Consider the following 13,666-nt stretch of genomic DNA (forward strand, 5'->3'; position numbering starts at 1 on the left):
CTGAGAAACAAAAGAGGGGTTTGCGCTTCTAAATAACTGAGGGAAGGAGGAGATTGGGTCCAGGAAACAGAAGCCTCCAGAGAGATTCCACAGTTGCCATAAGGAATATGGAACCTTTCTTATATGAAGACTGGCCACCAGTTTTGTAACATATCTGAAGAAAATCCCAGCCATTCCATGTTCAGAATCCTCCTTCCTTAGATCTTTTGGGCTGAATTTCTATCACAGAACTGATTATTTAAACTGAAAAATATATAAATATTTATGTGTATGTATATATTTTAACACAATACTCATTGCCTTCTCATTAATTTTCTGGGATTTTCTCTATGCGAAAAATCTTTTTAAAAAAATCTATTGAATTCTTCCTCCATTCTTTATCCACTGGGAAGTGGTGGTAATCCACAAATATTTATTGTATATCTAATAAAATATTAGCATTGGTAGCCAGAATTTCGGGGTACTTGCTTCATACCAGGCATTGTAGTAAATGTTTTGAATGTGTTATTTTGCTGTTACAATTGTCCTATGTAGGTGGTACTTCTGGTTTATAGATGAAGAAACAGAGACTTGAGGAATGTCTGTACAATGCTCACGGTTACATGGCTCAGGAGTGTATGAGCTGGAATTTGAACCCAAGACATCTGACTTCACAGTCTGTGCTCTTAACTGTTCCATTCTATTTCTTCTCTGTGTACGAGCATCTTGTAGATAATCTGGGAAGTTCAAAGAAATGGAAAACCCAGTCTCTGGCCTAAAGTTCTTAAACAGTGTATGGAGTGAGAATACTTGGCAGGAGATGATGTTGGTCGAGGTATTTATGCCTCATGCCAAATGAATAAAACAGATAACAAAAACTTGTCACATCTGCCACTGAAGATTGTAACGGGGAAGGACCTTCAATTTAAGGAGCTCAGGTGGTCTTTGGAAGTCACTTTTAGCACATAGCTTGCCTCCCGTGGTCATGGCTAACCAAGAGCAATGGGGCGCATCTAAGGGATCAGGAGCCCATCTCGGCAAGAGCTCGGACTGTAGATAATTTAAACTTGAGTCTTTTCTGGATTGAGGGCTTCCCATTCCATTTCTCCAATGGTGATATTCTTAGTCATCTCTTCTGGCAAAACTAAGTGGTTGTTTCTAAAATTAATTTCTCAAGTGTTAGTTTAACTAATGAAGGGAGCATTTCCCAGTTTCACTGTTCCCTAGCTGCAGATCCCTGGAGTATATCCCATGTGCCAGTGCTTTCATATGCAGAACTAGAGTGTTGTTTTATATGGAGAGACTTGAAATGCAACCAAAGATGTATCCACTGCTACATACAGTAACGGGGTTGGGCGCAGGACCCTCAGAGACCTGGACATGATTTAGACCTGCCCTTTTGTCAGCTGCAGCCCTGATGAATGGGATGGATGCCATCACATGCCTCATCCCTTTTAGAAAGAAGGTGTGTGAATTTTTCTTCTCTCCGAGGTCATTGGGGGAATCTGGGTCAGCCCTGCCATTTCAGACTGTAATTTTCCCATATTAGGACCCCTAAGAAACGCTAATAAATTCTGTTCATCTTTAACACAACTCTATACAAGGGAAAAAGAAGAAATCTATGTTTTTGGTTGTTGTTACCTATCGCTTTTAAAATGTATAATTAGAAAAGTAGGAAAATAAAAAGAGGCATGATTGTCGCCGAAGTTTTCTTGCCAACAGAAGCACCCTCGTCTTAGGGTCACGCATAGGAGAGAGACAGGCCTTCGGTGGAGCGATGTCTTTGGACACCCACCATAGTTTGTCAGTTGCAGATGCTAATGGCACCAGGCTTGGTGACTGAAGGGGAAAATAGAATATGAAAGCAAAAGGAAAGAGGCCTATGAAGCAAGCATGTCATTTCTAAATGAAGGTTTCATGCAAAGGAATTGAGTCTTTTCACAGCTGAAAATGGAATCTTTAAATAAGATAAAATAAAAGGATGCTTTGGCTTGTTGCAAGTTCTGTAATGAAATACAGTTTTCCTAATACTGTGTGACCTGCATTTCTCCCTGCTTTATGGGTGCTATTCCTTGACGTACAAACCCGTATTTTCTCAAGTCAGCATTTGATGATGGATGTCAAAATACAGGCCATGTATTATGCATATAGCATTACCGATTTAAGGTGTTTACTTGTCAAGTTGAAGAAATTCAAAAACGTCACATCCACTGAATCTGCACAGCTGTCACTGGCAGTTTTTCATGCTTTTGAATGAAACTTCTGATGAAAACAGTTTAGTTTTCTCCTTCACTCTTCTAGGTGAAGAAAACAGCTAGCATTTAAAATGTGTGTTTTTGGTTATGTGGTTAGCTGGAAAACACACATCCCAAAGTTTAGAAAGATGGACACTGCAATGTCATTCAAAATGACTTACCGTGTTCCCAGCATATTAATATAAGGAACAAAATCAAGTGCAATCAGGGAACCGATATTAAGTAAAACTTTTTTTTCTTTCTGAAAGTATGGCACCCAGTGATAAGAAATTTATATACAGGAGAGCAGAAAATAAGAAAACTGCTCTATATTTTTCTGGAATTTCATGCATTATGCACCTCCAAAACAACAGGTAGGTATTAAGCACCTGTCATTCCATTCCTGATTCACATCTAACCAAAATGCCAGATTCAACCCAATCTTGTCACATTGCTGGGAAGTGAGTCAGGAATCTGGTCACATAGTAATCTACTTGGAGCTCTGTCCTTGGAAACTTAGCAAGTGATTTTGTTCCTATAAGTGCCTAATTCACTAACAAATCCATGTAGCAATCCACCAAGGGCAAAAAAGAGAAATCAAAGTGAATGTGAATACCTGCCTGTCCTATAAGGATGGGAGAGAGACTGGGCCTTGCCAACACCATGGAGCTGATGGTACCACTTGCCATATGCTTCAGTTGGAAAAACGAATTTTCACCAGATGAATGTATGAGGTAAATGAGTTTCTCATGTTTATGTCTCTATGCACATGTTTAAAGAGGCAGTAATTCAGGCTGAACTTGAAGTTATGGTTGGTTCAAGCTCATCCTGATATGTACTTGGGACTTGGACATGAGACCAAAAGAATCCCAAAAGCAAACTGCAAAATCATACACCAAGCACGCTGCTTTCCAATTTTCCTGTGCCCACACATGCCTTATGAAGTTGGTGTTGGGCACACTAGGAAGTTCAAGGGGTCAACCATAAGCAGGTGGCACGTACATCAGTTGGGATTTTAGCTGCAAGTAAAGAGAACTCCTTCTCATGGATATGTATGTATACATATATATTTATACCTGATATTTTGTGTGTGTATATATAATGTGTGTGTTCATATATGTATATGTGTATATATAAAATCTCATATAATAGTCCAAAACTCTGGGGCAGGATGGTTACAGGGCTGTTGCCTCAGGAGCGCCAGGAGAGTCCTTTCTATGGTCCTAATTCAGCCAATATCACAAAGGTGGTTTTGTTCTCAGCTGGTGCCCATCCTTATGGCAAGATGGCTGCCATAGTTCCAGGCACTACAGACATGTAAACGATGTTCAGTAAATTAAAAGAGAATCTCTTCCTGCGTTTTTTGGTGTAAAAGCAAAGAAACACTTCCTGAAAGCCCCCAAGCAGATTTCCTTCCACATCCCGTTGGCCACAATTGTGTCAAAACCCGGGCCTAAGTCACTCGCTGGCAAGAGCACAGGCAATCACTCGGTTTGAGATGACAGTTGGGATGCCTTAGGTTACGTTGTGGTGAGGACAACAGCAACAGTGAACAAACACATCTCAGTGGCTTAAAGCAACACAGCTTTATTTTTCGTTCACTCAGAGTGCTTTGTGGGTCTGTCCAGCTGCTGTCCAGCCTTTGTCTCCATAGTAACCTGTGTCCCCACAGTTGCCGTGGCCTGGGAAGAGAGAGGTGACAAATGTTGTACTTATGCCAGAAGAGCTATGCATTTCTCTGTTCAGTCATCAAGGGCTAGAGCGTTGCATATATCACAGAGCCATATCTAACTTCAGGGCATGAGGGAAGACAGTGCTAATTCCTCTTGTGTGCATAGAAGAAGTGGACCAAAGTCCATGAACAGGATAAATAATTGGTGTAGAGTCTGAACTTTTAGGGAACTGTCAAAGTGAGTTAGAATTATTTATAATGGTTTCCTACTTTGTCTTTCTAAAAAACAACTCATCAGAGTTTATCCTGGAAGAGCTAATTGCTGATCTATGAATAACGCATAAGCTACATTTTTGGGGTTGTATATATACACTGTACTCTCATTATTTCCAAATTTCCCACTTCTCTGATTTTTCTTCCTCCTCTCTTTCCTTCCCACCAGGGTTCACACCTCCAGGAATGGATAGATCCTCTCCGGATAACAGCCCAGTGCATGGGATGTTACGCCAGCCGTCCATCACTACTGGAGTCAACATCCCCATCATCACTGAACTAGGTAGGGGTCAATGTCAGCTTTGGGGGGAATTTTTCCTCTCTTCCAGACCATATGGGGTATGAGGAGGCTGGTCTGTTTCTTAGCCATTTCAACCTTGTAGGTTCTAGTGGGATTTGTTTGAGGGGAGGTTGGAGGGAGGTATGGGTAGAAATATGGCAGATTATCCAAAAAGAAAATTGATCTATCTTTCCTCTGAGATGAATGGACAGATTCCTTCATGCTGGTCTCTGTTTACAAAGGAGCATGAGACAATGGGTTTGAGATTGGAGCATAAATTCAGGAAGGGAGAGAAAAGGAAGAAAGGCTTAGTCCATGGATTCTTTCCAGTGATTTTCTCTGGAAGCACCTCTTTTGAGCATTTTGTGGTCTGGGCAGCTCCTATGATCTGAACCCTCCACTGACATACAAAGCCTCAGGTCTAAGCCAAACCCATTTTGAGAACGAGGTAGAAGTGCTGGGGCTAATGTGTAATAACCCCTCATTTAACTTATCCTAGTTGAACTTCTCAGCCACAGGCCATTTTCAGCAAATGCCATTCTGGTCCAAAAGATGATGAGGTTTTGAGGGCCATGATCGTTGGCCAATGGAGTCCAACTTCTAACCTAGCCACACAGCCCCTGCTACCATTTGTGAATTTGCAAAACTGCAGAATGGCCTCTTCCCTGCAAGGGAAATGCAAACCACCTATGGTCCCGGGTCCCTTTCCTGGAGAATGTTTCCTCTGTTATTCCCTCACTCTCTTCTTTTTCTGTACTTTCCTCCACTCCCTTTCCCCAATCCTTAAATGCTGTATCCAATTAGCTAAACCGGGCAAGTTGCCTTTGGTATCAGTCAATCAGGAAAAAAACAGTGGGACGCACATTCTAATGATAACTGAACTGGGTAAGAGCGCTGTTTTCCTTCACATCACTGTTTCCTTTTGTTCTGTTGTTGGTGTTTCCAACTATCATCAGCTTGTTTTTTTATTTCGCCGGCTGTAACAGAAAGGCTACCCCATGGCACTGCTTTGAATGTGTTTTATTTGTGGCTCTGGTTGCAATCGACTGTCTTGTTCTGGCCTTTCTTAATGATTTTTCCCCACACAGCATCAGTAAACCTTTGATCACACCCATCTGACCTGGCAGTTGTTTCCAAAGCATCTTTGCTCTAATTCGTTTTCCTTGGCCTGAGCCTTTTTTCCCTGACTTTTTTTTTGTCGCCCCGCTCTCCCGCCTTCTCCCTTATAGTCCTCTTCCAACACACTGTCAGTTTGACTGACACGTCTTTGCAGCTCTCAAAAGAAGTCAAAGGAGAAATATCAAAATTTTAAGATAAGAACCCAAAGACAATGCCTTCCCTCCAGCTGTTTATTTTCCTTTACTCTGACTTTATTTGCCTTTTTTTTTCCTACTAGGCTCTTGCTCAGAAGCTCTGGTTCTGAAGCCATAAAAGCAGCTGGCTCCTAGGGGACCCTTTCTTACTAAAGCCAGCTTTCAAGAAGGGTGCAGAGGGTGAGGGTGGCAGACACCAAGCCACAGCTTCTCCCTGACTCCCACTCCCCAGCCCAGAGCCCTCTCTGGGAGATTCACAGTGGACTCATCTGTAAGATAAAGGCCTCTGGCCATGACTGCATCTGTCAGGCCCTTCCCTGATTCCCTGTGACTTGGTTAATACCTCCACGATGGGCACTCAGCAGCAGCAGGTCTCAGAACTGGGGATTGATCTTCCAAATAGAGACAGCAAAAGTGCTGCTCGGCGGAGGAGTGGGTAGAGAGGTGGGAGCACCCGCCTTCAAATGACTCACCAATGAAACGCACACTCCGTTTTCTTGGCCCCAAAATATATTTCGAAATAAGAGAGCAGGCTTTTAACACAGTAATCTTGCTTGTGAGGTGTCTAGAAACCATGGAATAAATTGTCGGCCATTCAGTGCTGCATTATTGTAGATGTAGCTATTTATCAGGACAAATTCACTCAGGTCAAGGAGTATCACACTATTTTCTGTTTCTGACCATAGGAGAGGTATCTTTTTCGTGTCTAGCGTAGTTGCCTGAAAGTGTAGGTTTCTGGATGGCTCTTCTCAGAACTGCAGGGCCACGAGAAACCCAAGGACCTCGTGTGGCCCACACCTGTGGTTGAAAATTCATCTAAATACGCATCTCAGAATTACCACTGCCAGAAATTTTTTTTTCTGTTTGGAATTTATGTGCTGGTGACTAACCAGGATATCTTGATTTGTGATTAGTGGAAGAAAAAAGAAAAAGCTTCATGCTCCAAATCTGAGGCAACAATTCAGCTATTCAATTAGCATAATTGACTCTCCTGAAGTCCTTGTCCCTCACTGGATTCCTTCCTTGTGCTCACAGAGCCTGGCAGGTGTTTTCACACCACCCACACCTTACTCTAGGAGCGCCATTTCTCTAGTAGCCATGTTGCCATCCTGTAACCACTGCCCCTCCCACGTCCCCCACAAACACTGACCATTTACATGTTCTGAGAGGTGTTTTGCATTACACCAAGCCAGTAAAATGCCTTTTAAAAGACACAGAGAGTACCAAGGCCAAACAAGTTTTTTTAAACTGTGTGGTATGCTCCAGTCCTCATTTGCTTGGAGATTCCCCATGAATGTTCGCATGGCAAAGACTCCTGGAAGTCTCACAAGGAAGAGCTCTGTTTAAAGCTGTTTAACTCAACTGTTTCCCAGTTGTATTTGACCACATACAATCTGGGGTGATTGTGTGAGTGCCTCTTAGCACCCACGTAATTACTGTTGTGTGAAAACAGCTTTGGGTGATGCCGGTTGTTATCCTTCTGAGACTGGATATCAGAAAGATATACTGGATTTTCAATGGACCCTGACTAGTCTCTGGGAGTTCTTTTCCAGTGACCCCAAATCCCTAGCTCACTGGAAATCTGGAGTCTTCTTTCCCTGGAGAGGACCTGGAGAGGAGTCACCTCGCCTCCATGTCTAGTACCAGCTCTTCCCCATCCTCTTGAGAAGAGGTAACAGACGCTGCTTCTTTTGGAGTGTCAGTACACGCCCTCAGTGGCTGTTACACATAGCTAGAACCACACTCTTCTGCATGTGGTCTCTGGTGTACATTTTCTGATTCACAAAGCAGAAAGACTAAACAGTGACCTACAACATGCCTTTGGACAAGTGGAGGGAGGTAAGGAAAAGCTACCACTTGAAAGACCTCCGAGAAAGACCTTAAGTATTTCCTAGAGAGGCAGAGGGAAGCTGGACATTTTCATAATGTCTATTTAGTGTCTGAAGGGAGAGGGTGACAGCAGCAAACATTAGTCATGGCATGACTCAGATGCTGGGCCTACCTCTCCAGGCACAATCTCATTCATGAAAGCCTTCTGCTGACCTCTTGGGAGAGCTGCTATGATTTCCCCATTTTACAGAGAGAGAAACTAAGGTACAGAATGATGAAATGCTTTACCCAAGGAAGTTGGTGACAGAGGCTGAACTCAAAGCCCGGTTGTCAGAGCCTAGATTTTGGACTTTCCCCACTAGCCTGCAATTCAAGTGCTGCTAAGACAACGGGGACCTAGATGTGATTAACTATGCAAGAACAGAGCAGAGATTTTCCCCTATTAGAATCTTTCTCTAGGGAAACAAGACGGTGCCATTTGAAAATACTAATACCATGCCTAGCCTTTTATACTAGCATCATTTATTCTGACTCATACAATAAACAAACAAAAGTTTTTAAAAAGAAAAGTTATCAAGAAAGTTACTTTAAAGAATTAAAACAATAACTCTAGGAAAGAGAATTAGCTGCTGACGCATTCAGAAAGGAATCAGAGAAAGGAAATCTCATTTGTTCTCTTCCTACATGTGCAATAATTATTCCAGAAATCATGAGCGGCCCCCCCACTTTTCCTCTATGACTTGCTCTGCAAAACTGATGATTTCTGAAGCCAAGATGGGAATGGGAATTAATTTGTCATTTAATTTTTAATAAGTTAAAGACATCTGAGTGACACAACTCATCAGTCTGCACATGCTTGTGGTTGGAGTCCTTGAGGAATCCTCCGACAGAAGTGAAATACAGCATCCAGTGCTGCCTCTGCTCGAGCAGAGGCACAGAAAAGACTGAGCTGTTTAGAAGGGGAAGGGGAGAACGTGGGCTTCCCCGTGCAATGCAACATTCAGAGCAAGTCGTTGTTCGCAAGCAGCAGGAGACAGCCAGGGAGCCATCCCACCTGAGGCTTCCTGTGTACTAAACAGGGCCTGTTGGGTGTGGACCTGGGTCCCTGGGCCGATCCGATTGGGGGCAGGCTGTGGGGTCATGCCTGAGGCTGAATTCTTAGCTCTCTGCCTTTGCTGTGCTCCCAGTCGGTTTGCTCTTCACCCCTAATAAGTTGCTTTCTTTTCTTTGTGGCTCAACTTACCGTCTCAGCATGGCTACCTACTCATCATTGAAATATGTCCATCTCTCAAAGGACTTGGCTACCAAAAAACGTTCCAAGGTGTTTTTTCGGTCATGATTCTAAAACTATACCAAAGGACTGGCCAGCAGTGTCTCCTAGTCCTCCAGCGGCCTGCCACAGAGCAAGCCTGCTCGACCTTGTTGCTCTCCAGGTCTCAGAAGCTTAAACAGTCACACGGGAACAGTCCGTTGAGTCCCGCTGCCCCTCACCCCAAAGATCCATCTACAGCTTCTTCCATGCTTTCGTTTCCTTTTCAGTGACTTCAGTGTTTCTAAACCTGTAGCGTGGTTTCTCTCTGGCTTCGCTGCCTATGTGTGGTCTTCGGAGCTAATTCTGATTTTACCCTTTTTCTAGTGAACGATACTAATGTTCAGTTTTTGGACCAAGACGATGACGATGACCCCGACACAGAACTGTACCTCACGCAGCCCTTTGCCTGTGGCACAGCATTTGCTGTCAGTGTCCTGGACTCACTCATGAGCGCGGTGAGTCATCCCCTCCCTCCTCCCTGCTCAGTGGGCGGGGGATGTGCCGGTGGAGCACCTCTGACCCCAGAGGCCCTGGGCTGGAGCTGGAGCTCTGGTGGGGGCGCAACTCCAGAAAGCTTACGCAGAAGGGGGTGGGTACTGGCATCCCTTAAACCATCACAAAGGTAAACATTTGATTATAAATTCCTCAAAGTGCAAGGAAGGCTGTGAGCTCATGTAGGTGACCCACCTGACCTGGTCCTGGGGTTCCAAGAAAGAGTCCCCAAAGAAATAGTATATTTTATGCTAAGATTTGAGCCATAACGAGGGAGGATTTTGTGGGTGAGGTTAGACCTGCAGGACCTCGAAACCTATTTTCACCCTTCTGGTCTTTTTCTCGAGGGCGATGAGGAAGTGCTGAAGGGTTTTGGTTGGCGAGAGATGTAATCAGGTTCATGTTTTTAGAGGATTGCCTTGGCTGGTGTGTACAGGGTGGTTCAGAGATGCACGATGGCAACAGGGAGTCTATCGTGGCTTTGGTTAGAGCCAGTAGAATGGAGGGAGGTGGACGGATTTCAGTATTTGTCAGTAAAATTAATAGGACTTGGGAAAACACTGAACATGAGCAGAAGGTGGAGAGGACAGAGGGTCAAGGGTGACTCCCAGGTCACTGTCCATCACTGACACTGACATCCTTGGGAGAGGACTAGGTGTGGAGGCAAGGCCAGGTTGGTTCTTTTGCTGCAGGGAGGTATGGAGTTGGTGGCAGAGAGAGGAGGGTGAGCTGGCCCAGAGATTAAACCCAGCTTTGGTTTCCTTTATAGCTCGATGTGCATCAAACAATCTAGCCATTTGTTTATTCACTTTTAAGACCAAAAAACAAATAACAATTAAAAAATAGATCCCAGCTTAATGGAACCATCTTTCACTGCAAAAGGCAAAAGCAGACATTTAGAATGAGTCATAACCTGGGTATTGTGAATTGTTCCCACTGAGTGTCTTTATTTATTATATAGAAAAGCCTCTTTATTTTGGAGTTCTCAAATTCACAATTTGTGAAAATGCAGACATAGGCTGGATAAAAACTGACCTTTGGAGAATCCATGAAAAAGAGTTTTGTTGAACACATTAAAATCATAAACAGAACTCAGAGAGTTTTTATATACATACATTTCTTCAAATGCTTAAGAAGGTTATTCTCCTGAATGTGTTAAACAACTGATATGCTAATTATGCATTATTCTCATCTATTCATTAAAGCTAATCCCAGAAGGATCTCTATTTGAGGAAAGAAAAAACATAAAGCTTTTTAAGACTAATTTAGGTTATTCTATATTCCTGAACGTGGCCCAACTGCAAACGTATCTTAGTTAGAAATCAGAATTATGGATTTAAAAATAATTATGAAACAACATTCATCTGAATTAAGGTTGACTGGGCTTCATGCCATACCATGGCTTTCTAAGCCAACAAGGAGATAAAACGGTCCCTAGAGAAGGGTACTCTTGGTTTCCCTGGGCTCATGACTTTTCTGGGGCCCTGATGATGCTGAAGCTAATTTTTCTACCTGCTAGTGATGTTGGGCTCAGTTTGGGCAAACTCTCTGAGCAGACCAGAAGGAATGATAGAAGCTATAGGATATGCTTATGAGAGCACCCCATATTCTCTGTCATAGGCTTCATGGTTTCCAAATCCAGTTTCAAATGGATTTTTATAATTTATCTCTTTAGAAATTTCATTTTCATTCTCATCCTAATTAGAGAGATTTCAGAACACTGTTCTCACTAAGAGATGACTAAACTGTTTACAGGAGAAAAAATTCTTTTCCAGAACCACAAAATACTTAACCAGTTAAAATTTTTAAAAGTCCAAATGTATAAAATTATTTATGTTTCTACATATCAGATATTTAGTGTGTTCCTAGCAGAACTGGCTACATGATTTTCAAGGTCATTTTTTCATAAATTATTAAGAATTCCAAAATGGCGACAGTATTTAAACCAAGTGAGAGATTCTGCTGAGTGTAGACCCTGTGTGACTACACAGGCTGAACACCCACGAAGCCAGCCCTGGTTCCAAGGAATACAATTGGTTTAAGCACCAGAGAACTTTCTCTCCACACCAACAGGGCACATGGTGGCCACGGGGTGGAGGTCAGGGCACATCTGGATTTGAGTTGCACAGCTGTCTGCAGCATCACGAGGGAGTCAAAGTGAATTAGTTTGAGATTTTTTGTTTTAAAGCCCATCTCTAATTTCCTTTGAAATACAAACAGAAATGTTTGGGAGAGGCTAGTTAGGGCATAACTTTTGTCTGAGAACAGCATTTCTTCTGCATTCTAGCCTAGGAAAAAAGGGTGTCAGGAATCTAGTAACCACCGTCGTGTGTATCGGCAGTGGCATCATTCATTGAGGGCCTAGAACTGAGCAAGGCACTTCAGTCTCATTATCTGATATTTGGACAATAATATGAATAAACCTGGTTTAAGTGTTGAGGTAAGCAACACTTAAGTGTTGAGGTATAGCACACCGGTAATAATTTTTCAAATCATTAATCCAAATGCCTATCAAAGTATTCAAGATCTTGTTTTCTTTGCCAAGGATGGATGATCTCCCTAGTGAGATATTGAATTGGGTCTGGTTCAACAGAGCCAGTTGGATCTAGACCTTTGGATAAAAGGTTACCTATGATTTCTTTGTATTTCACCCCAACCCTAATTTGTGGAAAAGCAGATAAACCAAGTACCAAGGCAGGAACTAGAAGGAACAAAATGGGTTGGCAGGAATATAAATGGAGAGAGTGAGATTCCTCCGAACAGCGGGGGCCAGAGGTAAGCTTCCATCTGAGGCCCTCCCTCACAAAGCAACATCACAACATGCACACACAAATCCCTCCAGATGCCAATGATCTTCTTTTTCCAGCACTCCTCCCAAATTGCCATTTAATCATGTGTCTAAACATTCTGTGAATATTGTCCTTCATAACTCAACTCCTGCTGCTTACTGCTTCATTTGTTAAAAGAATAATGTTTTGATTCATCACAGGCATTCCTGCAACAGATAGAGATGTTGCAGACATGGCCTTGTGGCTTTATCCTGCCAATCGACAGCAGAAATACATGATGAGAAGGAAGAATTATGCTTATGGGTATATGCCTCGAAGATCACAATTTAGAAACGTATTTTTCCGAATGATACCAGTTTGCTTCACACACATACACACACACACACGCACACTCACACATGTGTACACACACAATGAGAGGAATTTTTAGAGCTGAAACTCACATATAAGTATTCAGATTTCTTTTCCATCCAGCCATCACTTCCTCCTAACTCCAACCCCAGTTTAAGTTCTATTCAAACTCTGGAAAGAGAAGATTAGACATGGACTCAAGAGCCAGACAGCTTGGATGCAGATCCCAGCACTGCCATTTATTTGCTGTGTAACTTTAACCTCTCCTTGCCTCAGTTTTCTCATCTTTAAAATGGGGAGAATTTATTTTTTATTTTTGTGATCACTGGCATTTATTTATTTATTATTTCTGCATATTATGGGGGTACAAATGTTCAGGTTATGTTGCTCTTGACCCCCATTCCCCCAGTCAGAGCTTCAGGCGTGTCCATCCCCCAGATGAGTGTAAATAGTACCTACCTCAAAGGGCTGTTGAGATAAGTAAATGGATAAAAGTTGTAAAGTGATGAGTGTAGCACTTAGCACATGCAAGCTCTGTATGTATTTATTGTTATTGCGGCTTATAATCAGTACATTTATTGGGCACTAACTAAATGCCAGGCATCATTCCCCATGCTGGGGACTCAACAGTGAAGAAGAAAGAGGAAGAGGCTGCTCTTGTGTTGTTTAAACTTCTGTTGTAGTAGGCTCAGAGACAGTAGCCATGTAAGTGAATAAATGAATAGTATCACATAGGGAAAATTGATTTAAAGAACGTGAAATAGTTTTGGTGTTGGAGACCTCTTTTAGCCTCAGTGGTCAGAATAAAACTGTCTCAGGAGGTAATATTGAAGGTGACACTGAAAAACCAGAAGGAGAGAGCACCTGGCGGGAGGGTGGCTGGCTTTGTAGACAAAAGCTAAAAAGTGGCAAGATCTGGGTTTGGTTTGTCTGAGGGAGCAGTTGAAGGCCACTGGGGTTGGACTGTAGTGGACAGTAGAGAGGGAGGTACAAGGAGCAATCAGAGAGGGAAGGCTGTCGGCCACCCTGTCAGTATCCTGAGTGCAAGGGCCACGTCCAGTCAAGTTCTAAGTCTGGGGGCTGCACATGCTGTTAGAAGATGCCCCTTGTTTGGAGACCACCAGTGCCCTCATAATGCCAC

At 42.9% G+C, this 13,666-nt stretch overlaps 1 protein-coding gene across 23 annotated transcripts in view; it reads left to right on the forward strand.

Moving 5' to 3' along the window:
* KCNMA1 (potassium channel, calcium activated large conductance subfamily M alpha, member 1) overlaps positions 1-13,666 on the forward strand; it is a 740,417-nt gene that overhangs the window by 699,103 nt on the left and 27,648 nt on the right. For 17 of the 23 annotated variants that reach the window (XM_012663323.1, XM_012663335.1, XM_012663326.1 and 14 more), the window contains 2 exons: positions 4,328-4,441; positions 9,218-9,348. In XM_012663323.1, coding sequence (XP_012518777.1) covers positions 4,328-4,441; positions 9,218-9,348 — 245 coding nt within the window. Of the gene's footprint in view, positions 1-4,327; positions 4,442-5,242; positions 5,324-9,217; positions 9,349-13,666 lie in introns of all 23 variants that reach the window. The other 6 variants (XM_012663330.1, XM_012663318.1, XM_012663319.1 and 3 more) reach the window with 1 other exon arrangement.

Source organism: Propithecus coquereli, unplaced genomic scaffold (assembly GCF_000956105.1).
Source record: "Propithecus coquereli isolate 6110/MARCELLA unplaced genomic scaffold, Pcoq_1.0 Scaffold80, whole genome shotgun sequence".
Classification (NCBI taxonomy): domain Eukaryota; kingdom Metazoa; phylum Chordata; class Mammalia; order Primates; family Indriidae; genus Propithecus; species Propithecus coquereli.